At 49.2% G+C, this 19,554-nt stretch overlaps 7 protein-coding genes across 7 annotated transcripts; 5 read left to right on the forward strand and 2 right to left on the reverse strand.

Annotated features, from left to right (window-relative positions):
- Positions 1–481: 481 nt before the first annotated feature.
- EDB91DRAFT_1044034 (major facilitator superfamily domain-containing protein) lies at positions 482–2,568 on the forward strand (the record flags this gene model as incomplete). Its single annotated transcript, XM_041313099.1, has 12 exons — positions 482–694; positions 750–938; positions 997–1,090; positions 1,142–1,255; positions 1,305–1,614; positions 1,664–1,671; positions 1,722–1,754; positions 1,810–1,934; positions 1,994–2,082; positions 2,130–2,219; positions 2,269–2,335; positions 2,386–2,568. 12 exons carry the CDS (start codon positions 482–484, stop codon positions 2,566–2,568), a joined length of 1,515 nt encoding a protein of 504 aa, XP_041183241.1.
- A 1,991-nt stretch (positions 2,569–4,559) lies between these two features.
- On the forward strand, positions 4,560–7,051 carry EDB91DRAFT_424811 (multidrug resistance protein 4). Its single transcript, XM_041327226.1, has 12 exons — positions 4,560–4,884; positions 4,940–5,128; positions 5,182–5,275; positions 5,329–5,442; positions 5,492–5,804; positions 5,859–5,866; positions 5,915–5,947; positions 5,999–6,123; positions 6,183–6,271; positions 6,320–6,409; positions 6,458–6,524; positions 6,575–7,051. Exons 1-12 carry the CDS (start codon positions 4,666–4,668, stop codon positions 6,755–6,757), a joined length of 1,524 nt encoding a protein of 507 aa, XP_041183242.1. The 5' UTR covers positions 4,560–4,665; the 3' UTR covers positions 6,758–7,051.
- A 423-nt stretch (positions 7,052–7,474) lies between these two features.
- Positions 7,475–11,109, reverse strand: EDB91DRAFT_1286861 (P-loop containing nucleoside triphosphate hydrolase protein; the record flags this gene model as incomplete). Its single annotated transcript, XM_041324808.1, has 8 exons — positions 10,565–11,109; positions 9,740–10,499; positions 9,412–9,688; positions 8,512–9,358; positions 7,882–8,462; positions 7,784–7,820; positions 7,646–7,731; positions 7,475–7,588 (listed from the first exon to the last, which is right to left on the reverse strand). Exons 1-8 carry the CDS (start codon positions 11,061–11,063, stop codon positions 7,475–7,477), a joined length of 3,201 nt encoding a protein of 1,066 aa, XP_041183243.1. The 5' UTR covers positions 11,064–11,109.
- An 81-nt stretch (positions 11,110–11,190) lies between these two features.
- Positions 11,191–12,317, forward strand: EDB91DRAFT_1234277 (PI31 proteasome regulator N-terminal-domain-containing protein; the record flags this gene model as incomplete). Its single annotated transcript, XM_041321192.1, has 3 exons — positions 11,191–11,517; positions 11,570–12,250; positions 12,300–12,317. The coding sequence occupies 3 exons, from the start codon at positions 11,191–11,193 to the stop codon at positions 12,315–12,317; spliced, it is 1,026 nt and encodes a 341-aa protein (XP_041183244.1).
- A 191-nt stretch (positions 12,318–12,508) lies between these two features.
- Positions 12,509–13,600, forward strand: EDB91DRAFT_424816 (uncharacterized protein). The gene is made up of 4 exons (XM_041327227.1): positions 12,509–12,721; positions 12,806–13,007; positions 13,059–13,255; positions 13,309–13,600. The coding sequence occupies exons 1-4, from the start codon at positions 12,546–12,548 to the stop codon at positions 13,520–13,522; spliced, it is 789 nt and encodes a 262-aa protein (XP_041183245.1). The 5' UTR covers positions 12,509–12,545; the 3' UTR covers positions 13,523–13,600.
- A 213-nt stretch (positions 13,601–13,813) lies between these two features.
- On the reverse strand, positions 13,814–17,303 carry EDB91DRAFT_1043176 (uncharacterized protein; the record flags this gene model as incomplete). Its single annotated transcript, XM_041313045.1, has 11 exons — positions 13,814–13,866; positions 13,921–13,950; positions 14,004–14,164; positions 14,224–14,461; positions 14,604–15,059; positions 15,115–15,704; positions 15,759–16,120; positions 16,171–16,310; positions 16,360–16,447; positions 16,689–16,738; positions 16,793–17,303. 11 exons carry the CDS (start codon positions 17,301–17,303, stop codon positions 13,814–13,816), a joined length of 2,679 nt encoding a protein of 892 aa, XP_041183246.1.
- Positions 17,304–17,816: 513 nt separating this feature from the next.
- On the forward strand, positions 17,817–19,537 carry EDB91DRAFT_1043420 (PLP-dependent transferase; the record flags this gene model as incomplete). Its single annotated transcript, XM_041313057.1, has 9 exons — positions 17,817–17,950; positions 18,003–18,241; positions 18,296–18,467; positions 18,517–18,658; positions 18,716–18,809; positions 18,860–19,131; positions 19,187–19,260; positions 19,312–19,366; positions 19,415–19,537. 9 exons carry the CDS (start codon positions 17,817–17,819, stop codon positions 19,535–19,537), a joined length of 1,305 nt encoding a protein of 434 aa, XP_041183247.1.
- Positions 19,538–19,554: the final 17 nt, after the last annotated feature.

Below are 19,554 nucleotides of genomic sequence, written 5' to 3' on the forward strand. Positions count from 1 at the left end.
AGGTCATCAAACTAGGAGAGACAGTGGACCTAATCGGAAGAAACTTGGGATCTAGCGCTGATCATGGAGCGTGTTCAAAGAGTAATAGAGCGATTCGGATAGGCAAGCATACTAGAGCACTCGAGTCTCAGCAAACCCAAACTCACTTGGTTCATAGGAGCCTACCAATTTCGAGCGGCAGCCGAGTGCTGATCTCCACCAATGAGAGCTGTCGCTTTCGGTCCGAATCGTTTCATGCCTCACGTGTGAACGTAGAGACGGTGTGTACTCCGCCACAGGTGCCTTTGTAAGTAGACATCATCAAATCCTCGGGCGAGATCTCACCTGTCAGCAGCGTGCCTCCAGGAGTCCAGGAATAAAGTGTAATACCTGCTCAGTCAGGTTGTCGTCTGCTATTTAAGTGTCTGTCCCCGGATATGCGTTATCCCACCACCTTCTGTCGTCCTCGGTCGCCTCCTACCTGCAAGTGGAACGCTGGTTAATGTCGGACTCTCCTTCAGGAACCATCTCTGTTGCAGTCTCCCATACTTGCGTAGACAAAGATGATACGAATGATCTTCATCTTCCCCAGCTCACAGGCAGCGAAGGCGGGTCTGCCGATGATAAATCTCATGACCAAGGGGATGATTGGGAACACGACCCAATGAACCCTAGGAATTGGTCTCCCGCAAAAAAATGGATAGCGACTTCACTCGTCAGTTCTTTCATCACCGAGTTAAATTTTAGGACTCATGTCGATATGGTGCCAGGTCTCCCTGTACACGTTTGTCACGCCGTTAGCTAGTTCTATCATGGCACCTGGTTTGCCCGACGTGGCTATAAAATTTGGTATAACCGATCCAACAGTCATAGCGTTGACTCTGAGCGTCTTCCTTCTGTCGTTTGCCATTGGTCCTTTGTTTGCGGCACCCTTGTCGGAAGTATATGGTCGTGTGTGGGTGTGTGGTGCTCTTCCTTAGTCTAATCGGCGGGATTATTTGCCTGAACGAGTTGAAGGTGCTCCACCTAGGAAATCTTTTCTTTCTCGCATTTAATCTCGGCTGTGCTTTATCACCCAACACTGTATCTTTCATTGTTTTTCGCTTTCTAGGTACGTCATGAAATCAGTTAGAGCCGCAACTTCTGCTCACTCTCTGCATAGCTGGGTTTGCGGGGAGTGCGCCTATAGCATGCGGCGGAGGTGTCATCAGCGACCTCTTCGCGGAACGCGAGCGTGCCTCGGCTATGGCACTATACAGTATTGGACCCCTCATTGGTGCGTTTGACAGTGTGCGATGTTGACTGAAGTTCACACATCCGGGAAGGCCCCGCTATCGGTCCCGTTATGGGAGGTTTCATCTCAGAGTCAGTCGGTATACAGTATGTTTTCTATGTCGTCATCGTTATCTGTGGTGTTGCCGCCATGCTTGGCATTCCTCTCTTGAGAGAATCCTATGCACCGGTTATCAAGCTTCGTCTTGATAAAATGGCGCGGGATCCCGAAAAGACACCCGTGGGACATCCCGTCGCGCACCACAAGGACAAATGGGCTCATTTATGGACCGACCTCAAGCGACCGGTCATTCTGTTGACCCGGAGTTTCATATGCTTCATGCTGAGCTTGTATATGGCTCTGTAAGTTTAATTTAATATCATGCGGCTCACTGACAAATCATTTATTTAGTATGTACGGTCAGTACTTCATGAAGTTATATTGGATATGGACTGACATCATATGTCAGGTATCTACTATCTGATGTTTGCTACTTTTCCCGGTAAGATCATATTTGCCAGCTACTACGTGAACGATTATCAACGACCTGCACGCAGACCTCTTTTCGAAAGTGTATCACTTCAGCATTGGGATTGGAGGTCTGGCGTACCTCGGCATTGGTTTTGGATTCCTAACTGCCACCTTGTTCGGTGCCAAACTTTCCGATAAGATATACATATACGTATGTCAGGATTGCCTTCTACCTTGATCTTATCAGCTGAAGTGCCGTTCTATATCTAGCTTGCTGCAAAAAATGGAGGGGAGGGTAAACCAGAGATGCGTGTGCCTGCTCTGATATTCGGCTCGTTCTTCGTCCCGGTGGGACTCTTGTGAGATTGATGCTTTTATTTTTACTCTGAATCTGACATGTGTTTAGTTGGTACGGCTGGTCTGCCCAAGCCGAGGTCCACTTCATGATGCCCATCATTGGTACCGCTATCTTCGGATTCGGATTGATGACAACTTTGTGGGTGTACCTCGTGCTTTAATGCCGTTCACGTCTAATCTCTTCACAGCCTCCCTATTCAACTATATCTCGTGGATACATTTACTTATGCTGCAAGCGCTGTTGCAGCTGCTTCCGTGAGTCTCCACTACCCTTAATTTCTGACTTCTACTGAACAACTCGTCAGACGTTCCGTTCATTGCTTGGATTTGCATTCCCTTTGTTTGGACAGCAAATGTTTGCCACACTCGGCTATGGTGGGGGCAACTCCCTGCTTGCAGGTCTTGCTATTATCATTGGCATACCCTTCCCCATCTGGATATACTACGCCGGCGAACGTATCCGCGCGAAGAGTTCTTTGACTCGTTGATTTTCCCTCCCACCAAGGCTTTTTCATGAAGGTATGGTTATTTTCAGAAGCATTGAAAGACGACGACGCCAATATCACGCATCATGATGATGCCAGCTCACTGCGTCGTCGAACGAACGTTCATGGTAGTTATTAATGGTACAGTCATCGTCCGACTGATCAATATTTATGGGTACTCGCAGTATGAAAGTCATGGCCACAACATAACAACTTTATCATGAAGAACTTTTTTCCTACGTAGAGCTACTTACCTGTGTCGGTAGAGGGTTTCAAGATAAATATTGCAACTCCAGACGACGAAACAGTGGCGCAGTTACTTGTTTGTAGTACCGAGGGCGCAAGTGAAATTTCCGAAACGAATAGTAGTGCAGTTTGTGTGATTCTCTTGATTATTAAAGATCCGGAATCAGCGTAAAACAACCGCAGGGCTTTATAGAAGGAACGACTGTCTTCCTTCCATTGGTCTGCCTAAGGGAGACTACCCGCAGGGGATGTCATCATCGGCACCCTGATGATGGATCAGCCGCAGTGTTGTAAAATTTCAAGTCCGATATATGCCATTCATCAAAGACTATCAAAGAGCACTACCGGACCTTCATGCTGATTCCGAATCTCCAGATTCGAGAACCGGACAAGAGGTACTCTAGATATTTGAGATATACTGTAGGCCCTTGAACTATATATGTCGTGATCACCATAACCTCATCGTTTACGAACGCCGCTCAGGCGGCAATCCCTGACCGTCTCCGCTCGTTCAGAGTGGTATGTAATCTGATCTAGCACATTCAAGTTGGGAACAGACACGCTTGGGTTCAGACCGAAGCCTTTACACACCACAGTCGTATTTGAATAGATCAAGACGGCCACATGAAGTTTCATGCCATGCGTTTTGATTTCCTCGATAGCGGCGTACCGTTTGCGGAATACTGAGAAGTACGTATTCAATTGTAGAATAATACATCTATGTAGACAGTCGATCTGGTGAGATGGAACTTTGAACTTGAAGGGCGTTGCTCGTATTTTGGATGTCATGACCAAAGCACTAATTGATAGACGCGTCTCATACTCCATTGAACCGTATCCAGCAATCATATACATATCCACTCGCACACACAGCACCCGCTTCGACGACTTTTACCAAACACACTTCACAACTTTAGATCACATCATGCTTCTCGTTCCATTGATAGTTCCTATTTAAATCTGGACATCACAGACCCCTCTCATAGACTTTACAGCACCATTAGCAATAAAGCGTGTCTCGCGTGCCGAAGGAGCAGACATTACTATACGGTATGTCTGAGCAGGAAAACTTAGGGTGCCGGCCTCGAGTTCTCGCACCCCCAACGCCCTGCGTTAGTAGTCCGATGCAATCACTTCAAACCGTTCGTACAGAGTCCTCCGTTCATTTTATTGCCTTCGCCTTCATCGTGTGATCCGCTGATCAATATGCGCTTTCTCCTTCCGATTCTCGTATACGTAGTTTCACAACACGCAATCATGGTAGTTGTCTGTATGTATAAACTTTGCATCGATCGCTGCCATTCTGATTCATCTAATTAACGTAACAATTACGTTGTCAGAAGAGGCACGGCCCGGGCCCGGGCCTCTGTTAATCTGGATCCGTTCATCGAGGGTTCCGATGATCGGCCGGGCCCTACAGTTTTTCACGCTGATTCCGTGTCTCGACTCCGACAATCAAGAGAATGGGGATCGAGATAATATACTGTATACGAATTCCTCATTTGCGTCATCGACGAAAAAAATGAGATGATCGCGCATCGTCTGTTGACGTGTCAATGTCTCTGGTAAGCACTATCATATACATTAAAGTGTAGCTAACTTCGGAATCAGTAGCACCGTGTATCTAGTCTCCCCTAGTAGGCAGACCAGGAAGTCAGTCGTTCTTCTATATTATTGTTGATCTCCGAAGTACCCAGATCTCTTTCACGTGTGAACATGAAGATAGGATTTGCAAATGATATTCACTAGATCGTAACCGAGGGGATCAAGTGCAAGTACTTACTAATCGTCTTTTATTTAAGAGCCCCGACATGCGTTGTTATTCATACCAGTCCTGCCAGTGGAACCCTCTTGATGTCGGGCTCTCTTCCAGGACCACCCTCCCATACTATCACTCACGTACCAGACCAAGGTGATACAAATGGTCATCATCTTCCCAAACGCGCCAGCAGCGAAGCCGGGTCTGTCATCTCAGACGACAAAGTCAAGGATAACAAAGAACATGATTGGGAACACGACCCAGTGAACCCCAGGAATTGGTCTCCAGCGAAAAAATGGATAGCGGTTACACTCGTCAGTTCTTCCATCACCGAGTTCAATTCTAGGACTCATGTCGGTATCGTGTCAGGTCTCGCTGTATACCTTTGTCACCCCATTAGCTAGTTCTATCATGGCACCTGGTTTGCCTGATGTGGCCACAAAATTTGGCATAACCGATCCAACAGTCATAGCGTTGACTCTGAGTATCTTCCTTCTGTCGTTTGCCATTGGTCCTTTATTTGCAGGACCCTTGTCGGAAGTGTATGGTCGTGTATGGGTCTGTGATACCTCCTTATAATCACCAGAACAGTTCCCCTGAATGAGCTCAAGGTGCTCCATCTAGGGAACCTGTTCTTCCTCGCATTTAATCTTGGCTGCGCTTTGTCACCCAACACTGTATCTTTGCTTGTTTTCCGGTTTCTAGGTACGTTATGGGACAGTTGGAGTCGCAATTCTCGCTCACTCTCTGCAACAAAGCTGGATTTGCAGCGAGTCCACCCATAGCATGCGGCCCAGGTGTTGTTAGCGACCTCTTCGAGGAACGCGAGCGTGCCTCGGCTATGGCACTATTCAGCATAGGACCTTTGATAGGTGTGTTTCACAGTGTGCGACGTTGACTGTAAGTTAAAATGTCCGGCAGGTCCCGCTATCGGGCCTGCCATAGGAGGTTTCATCGCAGAGTCAGTCGGTGTGGAGTATGTTTTCTATGTCATCGTCGCGATCTCCGGTATCGCCGCAATCCTTGCGATCCCTCTCTTGCGAGAATCCTATGCACCAGTTATCAGGCTTCGTCGTGATGCAATGGCGTCGGATCCCGAGAAGGCAGCCACAGGACATCCTGCCCTCCCACACCAGATGGGTAAATGGGCCTACTTATGGCTCAACCTCAAGCGACCCGTAATACTTTTCACCCGGAGTCTCATATGCTTCATGCTGAGCTTGTACATGGCTCTGTAAGTTTGCGGTTTACTCAAGTGTCATGCGGCTAATTAATGACATCTATTTAGGATGTACGGTTAGTAGTAACACGTTGTATTGGATGTGTGCTGACATCATGTGGCAGGTATCTATTACTTGATGTTTGCTACTTTCCCCGGTAAGATCACCGCCGTAGTAATGGTTGTTAACGTTAACAACTTGCATCCAGACCTCTTTTCGAACGTGTACCACTTCGACGTTGGAATTGGAGGTCTGACGTACATTGGATTGGGCCTTGGATTCGTGGCTTCCTCCGTATTCGGCGCCAGACTTTCCGACAAGATATACAATTACGTTTGTCAAGACTGCCTTCTACCTTGATTGTGTCAGCTGAAGCGCTTTTCTGTATCTAGCTTGCTGCAAAGAACGGAGGGAAAGGTAATCCAGAGATGCGTGTACCTGCTCTGATATTCGGCTCGTTGTTTGTCCCAGTGGGACTATTGTGAGATCGATGCCTTTATTTCCCCGGTCCCAATTTGACATGCGCTAGATGGTATGGCTGGTCTGCCCAAGCCAAGATCCACTTCATGATGCCCATCGTCGGTACCGCTATCTTTGGATTCGGATTAATGCTAACGTTGTGGGTGTACCCCGTATTTAACATCGTTCATGGCTAACCTCTTTTCAGCCTCCATATCCAACTATACCTCGTGGATACATTTACTTATGCTGCAAGCGCTATCGCAGCTTCTTCTGTGTGTCTTCCCTACCCCTAATTTCTGACTTCCACTGAACAACTCATTAGACATTCCGTTCGCTTCTTGGTTTCGCATTCCCACTGTTTGGACAACAAATGTATTCCGCTCTCGGCTATGGCGGAGGAAATTCGATGCTTGCAGGTCTTGCTATCATGATTGGTATACCCTTCCCTATCTGGATCTATTACGCCGGCGACCGTCTCCGCGCAAAGAGTTCCTTGACTCGTTGACTTTTCTCTTTGATCAAGGCCTCTTATGATCATGACAGTATGGTAACACCTTCCAGAACGAACTACGACCATCATGACTGCCTTAACTCACTACGTCGATAAACAAATGTGGACAATCCAATTGTCGATGGGTCCTTTTCATACGAAATCGAAATTTTGGTCATTACAAACGCAACAACTTCTTGATGAAGAGCTATTGTATCTTTTCTACGTACATGGAACCACCTACCAATTGAATTACAAAGGTGTCATTAAAAGGTTTGAGAAAATATGTGTATGTGCAACAACACAAGCAAACTGCAAGTGTAACAGGAGTCAGGACTACGGATTGGCTACGGAAACAAATAACTTGTCCTCAGGCGGCTCCCCCAACACGTTCTAGATAATAGATAGTAGTAGATACGATCATGTGGCTACATGGGGTTAATATTGGTGTTAAGGACAGAGGCCAAGGTAATTGCGAAGGGCAGCAACGGTCCGAGCCTCCAAACGATGTCTTGAAAATATCAATTGGGCGGAAGCACCGACTTATGTTGTCAAGCCTGTTGCATGTATGTACCGGCGCGTGCAGTCAGGCAGCTGGGTGTAGTGCTTCGGATAAGTTGTCTTATAGCAGCGTGCCCATCATGGATATCTACATACTGCTACTTGACAGGCAATTATCGGGGTTGCTCAACACGCATACATCGAAGCAGCGACTAACTCCCGGATCTGACTCTACACAACACTGTATCTCCCAGCGACTGCGGTAGGATTCCGCATCTCTGCTTGCAATGCTGCAGCAGACGCTTCGATGAGCAAACGCTTGATCTCCCGAACCGCTTGTTCCACCTAAAGAGAGTCAATTCAGTTGACTACACCAAGTAACTACAAATGAAACGTGCTCACCCTGTATTCCTCGTTGGACTCGATCAGTAGGTGGAGTTTGGGCGGTCCTTCCGGAGGAGGCTCCTTCCCAGATTCGTAATATATACCTGTTAGAATAAGGTCAATCTAGATACCAAAGAATCATGTTTCTGGACCAACCTTTGTTGGTAACTGATGCGCCTGTCATATCGATGAGCTTATAAAAGGGAATGAATGTGAGTATTTCACGGAAAACAAACACATGGCAAGAAACAAACCTGAACCATGGTTTCCTTGTTGGTAACCCGCCATCTCGCCTTTTGTGGGTAGTCGTTGATAGGTATGATCGCGTGGAAGTCCGTGGAATCGGGGTTTGCTTTCCTGAGACCGCTCTCGTCTGCCTGGATCTGAGACTGCAAGACCAGCCTCGTTGCCTTCATCTGCGCGTTCAGCTTTGCGATGACACTGAGGGCTTGCTTGTGCGCGGCTGTGTCTTTCCCTGCACGAGCAGCAGCGTCCTGAGCAGCCTTGAGTGACGCTTGAAGCTTCTCCTCTTCCTTCGCATGTGCGAGACGCCTGGCAGCTGCAGCAGCTCCGGCCACTCCAAGTAAGCCCTTCGAAGAATCGGGAGCGGGACCACGCTTGATTTCGACTTTGAAGTTACCGAACGTCATATCGTCACCAGCAGTGGTAGGGGTCTTGACAGCTTCATCCACCTTCTCTTCTTCGGGTTCACCGTAGGCTTTCCGCTCTGCCCGATCTTTGGCCTCACGCTCCTTATCGAGCCTATCAAGACCTTTCCCACCAAAGCCTGACCCTGCGACTTGCGCCTTTCCAGACTTGACTTTCTCCAAGAAGCCTGACGACACGATAAGCATAGATCACGGATACAATAATGCGAAGCATACCGTTGGCCAATTCCTCAAGCTCACTCGGAACAGTTGCATTACTTGCCTTGAGCGCGCGGTAAATGTCAACAGAATATCTTTCTTGTTCAGGAGTGATGAATGTAACACATGTGCCTTTATTACCTGCTCTCCCCGTACGACCAGCACGGTGAACGTAGTCTTCCATGTGATTAGGTGCGTCGAAGTTGATTACGAGCCTAAGCTGTTTGACATCCAGCCCACGGGCAGCGACAGAAGTGGCAATGACGATGGGAACAACTCCGGATTTAAAGTCGGCAATGGTGGAGTCACGATCAACCTGGTCTTTGCCTCCGTGCAGAGACATGCATAAGTACCCTTTACGCATGAGGTCGCGGAGTAGGTTATCAGCAGCTTCCTGTCTGTCGACAAAGATGAGAGTACGGCACTCTGGGTCTTCGTTGTACATCTGCCCCAGGATATCCAAGAGTCGATTGAACTTGGACTCCTCAGGACGCACTTCGACAATCTGCTCGATCTCCGCGGCGACCACAGATCGCCCTCCAACAGTGATTTCAAGAGGTTTCTGTAATATTTTCCTGGCGAGAGAGTCCATTTGTTTGGGGAACGTCGCAGAGAAGAGGACTGTTTGGCGGTCAGGTCGAATGTTGTTGATAATCTTCATGACTTGGGGCTCGAAACCCATGTCAAACATGCGATCAGCTTCGTCAAGAACGACGTAAGTGACACGCTTGAGGTTTGTGACCCGGCCAGAGTTGGCAGTGAGGAGGTCGATCATGCGACCAGGTGTGCACACGATGATCTCAGCACCCTTCTTCAGCTCAGCAATCTGGTCCTTGATGGGGGAGCCACCATACGCGCACACAGCCTAATCATGTGGAATGAGATAATATAGACACATCAAAGACGCGAGAAACATACGCGAAGGTTCATCACTCGCAAGAATGGCTTGCATTCTCGATGAATTTGCACTGCCAGCTCACGAGTAGGGGTCATAACGATGGCAAGGGGGCCTTCCATCTGCTCTAGGGGCCGCTGGTCCTTGATGTGACGAAACAAAGGAAGAAGAAATGCAATGGTCTTGCCTGAACCTGTCTTTGCCACACCAATGACGTCGCGACCAGACATGATTGCAGGGATAGCCTGAGCTTGAATAGCGGTCGGTGCTGTATAGTTGAGGCGTTTGATTACGTCCAAACTGTGAATTGCGTTAGACGAGGGCTAATCACGGGAGGTAGTTGATACATACCAACTGGCTGGAAGACCATAATGACTCCACTTCGTCACCGGCCGCGGGCAGTCAATGCCACGGATTTTTATGCCGTCAAGTTCTAAGCGCAAGAGGTCAGCTTCCTCGTCTGTCATAGCGGCAATGTCGGGAGGAGGAATATAAAATTCCTTCCGGAACGGCTCATAATTGACACGAGAATGGTCAACAGCGGCGATATCCTTCTTCTTTGCCTTCTTAGCTGCAAGAGCAAGGATGTCTTCAGGATTAAGATCGGTGGTATCAAGCTCATCCTCCACCACGACATCAACGACTTCATCCTCGCCATCGTCACCCATACGTTCGGCGAGAGGTCCACGGGATATGCCTTTGCCGCCGGTCATTTTCTTCAAGTCTTCTTCATCGACTTTCTTCACTTCAACCGATACACCCGACATGAAGGCATCGAGGGGGTCCATGGCGTCCTCGTCCTCGTCCATGGCGTCTGCAGCCTTGCTCTTAATAGCCTGGTCCATCCTATTCGCCTCTTCGTCGTCGTCGTCAACTTCAAGGTCACCAACGCTAGCTTCTCCATCTGCCATTGTCATGTCCACAGCAGGCATATCGCCAAGGGTCTCGAGCTTCCGCTGCTTGGTTTCATCGGAATCATCCATAGCTGCAGCACCCTTTGATACTTTGAGAACTTCAGGCTTGAGGGGGAGACCTTTGAGCCCTAGACCTGTAAGAGCTGCGCGATTTAAGGAAGTCCCAGGTTTGGCAAGTGTTGTGGTCGAAGCAGGAACTAGTAAGGCATGGATCAAGTGGTGTGAAATCATGAAGTACCATTCGCAGCAAAAATGTGCTCACCTGGTGCGGATTTGCCTGCAAGAGCCATGGCTTTGACTTTAGCTTCGTCAAGAGCCTTCTTGGCTTCGCGGTCCTTCTTCCAAGCCTCCAGCTTTGCCCTCTTCGCCTTGAGTTTCTCATCCTCGGGTGGAGGAGTCTGCGCGGCACTTGAGGTTGCTTGAGGTTTTGGAGGAGGGGAAAGCGGTCGTCGGTCCCGGTCTTTGCGGTCAGGTGAGCGGGAACGCCGACGGTCATCTCTTCTGTCGTCTCTGTAACTTTCTCGGCGCCTGTCGTCTCTGTATCTATCATCGCGATGCCTGTCGTCGCGATAGCGGTCTTTATCACGTTCCCTGTCCCGGTCTCTCGGGCGATCACGTTCTCTATCACGTTCGTCGTCGAATCTCCTGCTAGGTCTTTGGGTATTCCGCCTGGTCGGCGAAGGGGACCGGGGTGAACGGTGAGATGGTCTTACCCTTTTGTTTGACGTGTCCGGAGAATATGATCTATCCCTACGCGCCATGCTTGTATACAACGATTTTGTGGTGGTGGCCTTGAAGTAAGCGTTGTTTGGTTTTATTAGACCCGGAAGGTCTTGACTAATAAGCCGCTCCCAGCTTGCTTCCTAGGCCTACACTAACACTTAATTCATGGCTAACAGCGTATTGGACCCTTCAGCATTGATTGGACTTCTTCCTAACTTGTTACCACCGACAAACAAAACCTTGACATCTCCTCATGATGGTCTGGCAGCGCTTGTCCACACGGCATTTTCTGCACTTGCGTTTCGCTTGATTGCAACGGATGACGCATCCTCCGCAAAGGAACACCCTAACAACGTCCTTCCTGATGATTGGAACACCAAAGGACTTGTCGATCGAATCTTTCGCTACAGACACGAACAAAGCAGTCTTGAGTTTGTTGTGAAAGTCATCAAACTCGGTCAGCGTACATTGATCAGCGCAATCGCTGTCGAAGTGCGTCAGCTTCTATAATTTTACACAGCCATGTTTTAATTTAGAATGTCAGAGTGACAAATCCGCCTCTCTGGATGTCGCAACAAACGACTTCGTCTCACCGTCGTTTTACCCCTATGATACGGCAAAGGCGGACTCCCCGCCGCTTGTCCACGGCTTTATATCGTCCAACCGTGTCACAGATTTCATATCTCAGCTCAAGCTCAAAATAATACAGAAACTTACCCCTGGATTGCGCAAAGAAGGATATATCGAAGAAAGTGAGGATTCATCCAGTAATACTGGACCCGCCCCCCGCGCGGAGAATCCCCCTCCAGCCCGTCCACGACCAGAGTCGCCACCTCACCCTTTACCGGATATCCCATACGGCTTACCGCCCGGTGTGCGACCTCGCAATCCACTGGAGATCGGTCGTCGAGACCTTGATCCCTTTGGTGGGGTCAACCCTTTCCAACCCCCTTCACTATTCGGCGACGAAGGAGACGGGATGTTTGTCGGTCCAAATCACCCAATCTTTGGTATGAGAGGCGGTCGGGCACAGGATATGCGAGGTCCATGGGGTGGAGATGGCTATCTCCCTCCGATGGGAGCCCCACCGGGTGCCCGCTTTGACCCAATAGGACCAAACCCCAGCCCCTTCAACCCAAGTTTTAACGGAAGACCCCGAGGTGGACCTCCAGGAAGAGGAAACACAAGAGATCCTGATAACGATGAGTTTATGCCCCCCGGAGCAGTGAGTGTGCCCCGCTGTGAAACCCTTGTAGATGCTTACCTCGAGACAGGGAGATATGTTCATGTGAGAACGATGTGAAAAGCTGTAATTATAACCTGACGAGCCTATTGAGATAATAAATTGGCTATATTTTGTACTATATTTTGTACTCCCTTAGCTAGCCACCAGTATAACGCTGTATAACGTTGTGACTTGCAGTGTACTGCGAGCCCGGTATGCCCAAAACGGCAAACGTGCTGGATTAAGCAGGCTATAAAGCCGCGGTCGTTCGTAAAAGCAGTCCCTCACTCATACCATGGCCCCTCACGCACGTAGCCTCCAATCCCCTACTTCTCCAATGCGTACAAAGAAGCCTGTGGTGCTACCAGGCTTCCGCGCACCTCCAAAGCCTAAGCAAAAGCCCATCTCCCAAATGACTGCGCGAGAACTACACGACCAACACGATCGGAATGCAAGACTGTTAAACTCGTCGTACGTTGATTTTTGTCCCCAGGTAATTTGCAACGATGGTAGCCTCCGTGGCTCCACTATTGACCTCATACGCCCCCACTTTAGATCAGCATGCACGTCTGCCCTCGGGCAACGCCTTTCGGCTGAGCAAGCAGCCATCGAGTCTCGCTTGCTCGAACTCGAGGGGGTCGAAGACATTCGTAGAAGTCTCAAGAAGACCGATATCAATGCCGACGAGATCATGAATGTCGACCAACCATATGTGCCTCGTGTAATCGATGCCAAGCACAGGGCGTTGTCTCGCTACGTATGCATATGTGTTGCATTATTTTCGATCGCTTATAAGTTACTGGCATAGGCACCCATCGCACCCAATGGTGCTCAACATGTCGGTTCCCTGAGCTTACAGGAAGCAGTGGAACTGGAGAAACGTGCCCACGTGCAAGACGCAGCGAGACAACAACGATTAGATGAACGCAAGAGGCGTATAGGGCTTCCAACCAGAGGGGAAGTTCTTTCCAGAGCAGAGATGGATGCACGAATGTGGGCCTTCGTGTGAGAGTTCCTTGCCCAAAAATATTCATGCCAGTTCTGAATAAAATGAACAGCAACTACAAGCCGACAGACTCTGACCTCGAAGATGATATGGACGAGGATGACGAAGACGAAGACCCATCAACTTGGTTTGAAGATGACCAGGATGACGGTGTCAAAGGTCAAGATATTGTTGAACCGGATGATGAAGAAATCTATAATGTTATCCGGGTTGATGAGAGTAGGGTGCGATACAGCACCTTCTACGAACCCAGGGAGGGCGATTGACACGCATAGTATGTAATACCATATAATATGTGATGATGTGCACTATTTTACTTGTAGTCATATTATGTGACGTTAGAGAAAGTGTGCATGTGATCCGAGAGCGTCAAACAATCAAACAGCAAAACTGGGTATGACAACAGAGCACGAGAGACACCCTAACCAAATAAGCCAGATGCCATCGTTCTTCTACCGCGCATGAACGGGGCAGCTTCTACCTCTCTGCAGCCACGAGGACAAGCAAGCTAGATCGAGCGTTGGTCAGCATGGCTGTTGCTTACTGACAACAAATGGTCACGAACCATTGTGGAAACTACAGAAGCAGCTGAGCCTCGCTACAAGAGCACCTGCAATTATAACGTCAGTTTGACACCCCTTGTGAGAGATAAAGCCTGGAATACCCTTTGTAAACTCCTCTAAGCAGATGACACCTGTAGCACCGTAACTACTCGCATCATGGCCACACAAAAGCGATAAAACTTACATTCGACACCCAGAAGTGCGCTCTCACCAGGTAGCTTGTACACCAGATACTTAGCAGCCTGAGGTGTTGTTCCAGCATCGCCTTCAAGGCAATTCTTCACGTGGGCTTCCTGTTCTCCCGGTAGCCCAAGATCCGCGAGGCTAGTGCTGCACACGGGGCACCTGTGAATAATTGCCGTCGTCACCAACGATTTATCGTACTACCAAAGACCCTGACTTACTCTGCAAGGTCGCTTAGTTGCGAACTAGACTCCTGCCGGTGGAGCTGTCCAGGGGCCATGAGCCTTCTCTGATCAATCACAATTCTTTCCAATGCGGACGAAGTGGAGCCTGAAAATCTGGTGGGGATACTGGCGTTAACCTCGTCGTAACACCCTTGGCAGACACGGTGAGATGAGGTGGATCCCGCGGTTTCCGGGAACACAGGGTCGCGAACAATGTCGGATGGATCGAGAAGTGCTCGATGAGAAGAGCAACGGTCACAAAAAATCCGGCCACACTTGCGGCAATGCTAGCGGAAGGTCAGATGACGAGAAGCATAAGTAAGAATAACTTAATCTTACGTGCTGCGAAGAATCACAAATCAATCATTGGGGAAAACTCGACGTGGTAGGACTTACTCTTCGTAAAAGGAATCCGAACCGCCGACGACAATCATTACAATTAGAAACCGTATCGTCTCTTTCCCATTGCGCATGGACTTGATGAGGTGTCGGGGGAGTCCACCTCGGAGTTAAAACTTTCTGAGGTGCTTCATGGGTGGGCACGCGGAACTCGGGTGCTTGGGAGAGGTGAGGTGTCAAATCCGTAGGTGCACGAGAAACGAAAGAACGGGAAAGGTACTCTGTAGAAGCTGAGCGGACTGACGTGCCTGGAGGCGTGTAGCCAGGATAGCGAAACTCCTCTTCGTCGTCGTCGTCGTCTTCCACAAAATCGTCATCTGCGCCTGAGATGAGCAACCCTTGAGCACCAGCTGCGAGTCGGCGACGCTCGAGCTCTCTGCTATAGGCATTGAGCAGGACTTCTGCCTGAGTTTTTCGTTCTGTATCATCATCACCTTGTATAAACACCCGATCAAATTGTGCACTAAGAGACAGCATTAGGAACCTTACTAAGAATGCCTTGTCGTAGTTCAGTAGTTGCACGCTCAAGTTTGGCGATGGCACGCCTTGCTTCGACAGCAGATAAAGTCTCCCCAATGGCAAAAGCATCTCGTTGTATTCCGACTAGATACCTAGCACGAGAGACATAGTCCTGGGCGGATGACAGTCTTGTCGAAGTCATTGTTCCGAGTTCCTGTCCTTCGTCTTCTCCAAAATCGCTCTGGTCGTCCCCAATGAATGGGATGAAAGAACCGTCAAGCGCAAGATGGTACATGGCACCGTCCGGCTCCTGGAACGGCAAGGGGGGGATGTCAAGCCTACGACGCATCACGCGGACCCAGCGTCTGCGTCTTACCCAGGTCGGAGCGCGTGCGGTCGCAGGTACAGAAGTCGCAGAGCTGCTGCTGCTTGCGCGGCTGTGGCTGCTGGAAGGAGAGCCTAGACCAGTTGTCATGAGTCCACTCCCGCTCAGCAAACGCTGAAGCTGAGGGGGCGGCTCAGCAGTCCAGGTTTCATCGGGCGAGGAAAAGTCCTGCGCATATTGCCAGCCAGCCTCCGCATCAACACCAGGGTGTGTGACGTCCAATGTCCAATCAGACCTAAAAGACGGATTAGTAAAACATCGTCATTAACAATAATCTGCTGATCCTCACAGCCAGAAATGACTTCTTTCAGAGCCCTCAAGGGAAGGTCTATCCTTGGAGCTTGTTTCTGGTAAGGTCCAAGGGTCTTCGGTCAGTGGAAGCTGGACACCACTACGCCAGGCAGCAACTGCTTTCGTGCCCGTCCCCTCATCTAGCGAAGGCAGTTTCAACTCGAACGGTGCACGCCGACCCGGCCTGCCAAGGCCAGAGGCTGAGAACTTTGGCTTCCCACCAGACACTGCCAACGTTTTCAGTCGTCCATCCAGGCGCTGGTTCTCGTAAAGGATCAAGGGGACGGTCGTGTGCACTGCGAGAGAATTGTACGGCGCAGTTGTTCCGCGCCATCGCTCTGCTTCTGCTTTCTGCAGAACCTGAAGGGGCATGAGGAAATAACTCCCAGTAGTCCAGGGGGCGAGCATACCTCACAAATCCATACCTCGAACACGGCAGCAGCAGCGTCATATGCAGTCTCACCCCAATTATTCCGGACAAGGGGATTTGCACCTTGTTTTGTGAGTAGATATAGAACGACAGGCAAATGTCCTTTGGAGGCCGCATTGACTGGAAAAGCGTTTAAGAGAGTACGGGAACACAAATTTTGAGCACACACTGAGAGGAGTCCATCCACCTTTACTCCTCACGTCGACACTAGAAATACCTCCACGCTCGCATAGCCACCTTACAATATCAAGATAACCCTGAGTTACAACAAACGTGAGCCTCTTCACAAAAAATTGACAACGATGGCATAAGTAAGACATACTTTAGAACAGGCGTTGTGAAGAGCTGTCCAGCCATCAGCATCGCGAGCATTTACGTCCGCTTTGTCCGGCAGTAAATATGTGAGGATTGGTAGATGGCCATGAAGAGCGGCTTTGTGTAAAGCAGTCTGATGACCATGTCAGTGTTATTGTGTGCTGATTGGACGTCTTCACCTACTTCTCCTTCGCGGTCCTCTAAATCTGGAATTGCACCGCAATCTTCCACCACTGAGATGACAGGGACCTAAGCAAAGATGAAGATAGATGAAGCTTATCACTCACGCCACTTGACAATGTCTAAATAGCCTCGACTAGCTGCAGCATGCAACACAGTGAAGCCTGTTCGAGAGGACGCGTCGTTTGCCAGGGCAAAGGCCTCGAGTTCACCGCTTTGTAAAGCTGTCTGAAAGAGCTTCTTCAAAAGAGACAAGTCCCCAGAAGAAGCAGCAGCCGACAAAGCTTCCAACTGAGCAGGAGATGGATGAGGTTGTGTCTGTACAGCTGGTGGAGATACTGGAGATGTAGGTTCGTCTACTGGTACCGTAGGATCCGGGACGAGTATTTGTCCTTGCTCTGGTTCCGCGATGGAAGTCAGCACTTCTTCTGAGGGAGGTGACTCTCCTCCAGCAGTACTAGTGGCAGCAGGGGTCTCCTTAGTGGTTTCAGGATATAAAAATTCCTCCTCTTCTGACTCTGATGCAGGGTATGTGAATCCTTCTTCATCACTGTGGTCAGAAACGTCGCTGGCAGTTCGGGACAACTGTGTATCAGACAAGCCTGACCTGATAGTCATCATTATTCAACGACGCGTTTCAAATCAAAAAAAAATTGCGCACTCCTCGATGGTCCCTAGGTGAGGTTTGTCAAATTCCGGACTGCTCATGATGAATCGAACCAACTTGAACGCGTTCAATGTGCTAGCACATCGCTAACAAGTTTCCGAGTAGTGGAAACTAAATATGGTAATTTATTTCCACAGCGTTTAAATTATCCATGTGCCACGTGACATGCGGGTGTACATATTGCCTACATATCGACGTCCGGCCGCCAGTAATACTGCCACCTTCTCTCGTCATTTGATGCTTTTCTTACTCAATCGCAAACAGGATACGAAGTTATTACGAACGAACTGAACAGTTGACATGGTGATTTGGAAGTCTGAGGCTATTTAATAGGCCGCCAGCTCCTACCGGAGTACCGTGGCTTACTTATTGCACCCGTTATTGTAGAAATTGGTATTATGACTCTGTTCTCTGTATTGAGACTCTCAGCTTGTCATCGCCGACTTTCTTCACGATACCGTTTCATGTCAACATCCATCAGTGAAACTCTGGTTCAGAGTAAGGGATCCCTCAATGGCGATCGCTCCAACCTCATTCCCTTCTCCTCGCGGCTTCATAGTGGCCGCGCCCTAGCACAAGACGTGTGGTCAATCTACAAGTAACATCTATGTCTTGTAATTATTGGCCGCGAGTTCACCGATTCTCTTCAGCGTGGCGAACCTCCCTGCAGACTGTATCAACCTTGGGCAAGGGTATATGAACTTTCCACCCCCAAAATGGGTCACAGACGCCGCAGATGAAGCTCTCAGATCGATTTTGCCCAATCACTATTCGCACCCGAAAGGCCGCATTCGTCTGCGGAACGCTATTAAAGACTTCTATCAGAAGTCCTTCAATCGAGATCTCGATGTCGAGAGAGAGATTCTTGTGACAAGTGGAGCAAACCAAGGTCTGACTAGTTTAATTATTCGGGTCAATCAGTCGTTTAGGGGTTTTCTTACAGGACAGTATTCCGTGTTCACTGCGTTCCTTGAGCATGGAGACGAAGTGATCATGTTCGAGCCCTTCTTCGACCAATATCTACCATCTGTCACATTCAACGGTGGAACACCCATTTACGTTCCCCTTCATCCTCACTCCGATGGTGCGTGGAGGATCGACTTCGATGAATTGCGGTATGTAGATCGATCTGTAAGTCAAGAATTCTATTTAAAACCTTCTCAGTCGTGCCATCACTCCAAAAGCAAAAATGATCATCATCAACACCCCTCATAACCCCGTTGGTAAGGTCTTCACGAGAGAAGAGTTAGAGAAAATAGCTGCTCTCGCGGAGGAATTTAATCTCCTAGTGATGGCGGATGAAGTGGTGTGTTTTTTCGGTCGTGTTGCTAAAAGTTTTGTGTAATAATTAATTGCTTTCTAGTACGACTGCCTCGTCTTCGATGGAAAGGAACATGTCCGCTTTGCCTCGCTACCAGGGATGTGGGACCGCACAGTAACTGTGTTGTCTGCTGGCAGTGAGTTACGGAATTCAGCTGTAGAGATCGATCTTACATTTTTTTGTCAGAGGCGTTCGCTGCCACAGGTTGGCGTGTAGGCTGGCTAATTGGCCCACCATCAATCATCGCCCCCACCCTCGCCGCCTGCACGCGAATCGTGTTCTGTTCAAACTCTCCGCTACAGGAAGCTGCTGCTGCTGGGCTCGAGCAAGCCGCAGAACGCGGATTCTTCGAGACTCAGCTTAAGGAGTATCAGGAGCGGCGTGATGTCCTCCTTAGCGCGTTCGACAAGCTTGGCTTGAAATACAGTCTTCCCGAGGGAAGCTACTTTGTGCTTTTGGTATGTGCCGGATGCACCGACGAAGAGATAGCCAACCAATTCGCTTCATTCGCAGGATATCTCACGCGTCAAGTTCCCTGAAGACTACCCCTTCCCAGCATCGGTTCAGGGGCGAGGACGCGATTTCAAGTTTGTCTACCCATTTTCTTGCTCTATTGGTTCTAACCGCCCACTGCTCAGGGCATGTTGGTTCATCGCACTTGAAATCGGTGTATCATCTATCCCTGTCAGCGAGGTATGTCAATACGGTCGAAAATTAAACTACTCTCATGCAATTGTATAGTTCTTCTGTGAGGACCATTGTAGCATTGGTGAGAACTTTGCCCGCTTCGCATTCTGCAAGGATGTGGAGACACTCAGAAAGGCTGGGGACCGTTTGCAAGGTTTGGCGAAGTATCTCGTGTAGAATATAGACATGGATGT

This window comes from Suillus paluster (assembly GCF_016628075.1).
Source record: "Suillus paluster strain FC165 chromosome Unknown EDB91scaffold_3, whole genome shotgun sequence".
Lineage (NCBI taxonomy): Eukaryota > Fungi > Basidiomycota > Agaricomycetes > Boletales > Suillaceae > Suillus > Suillus paluster.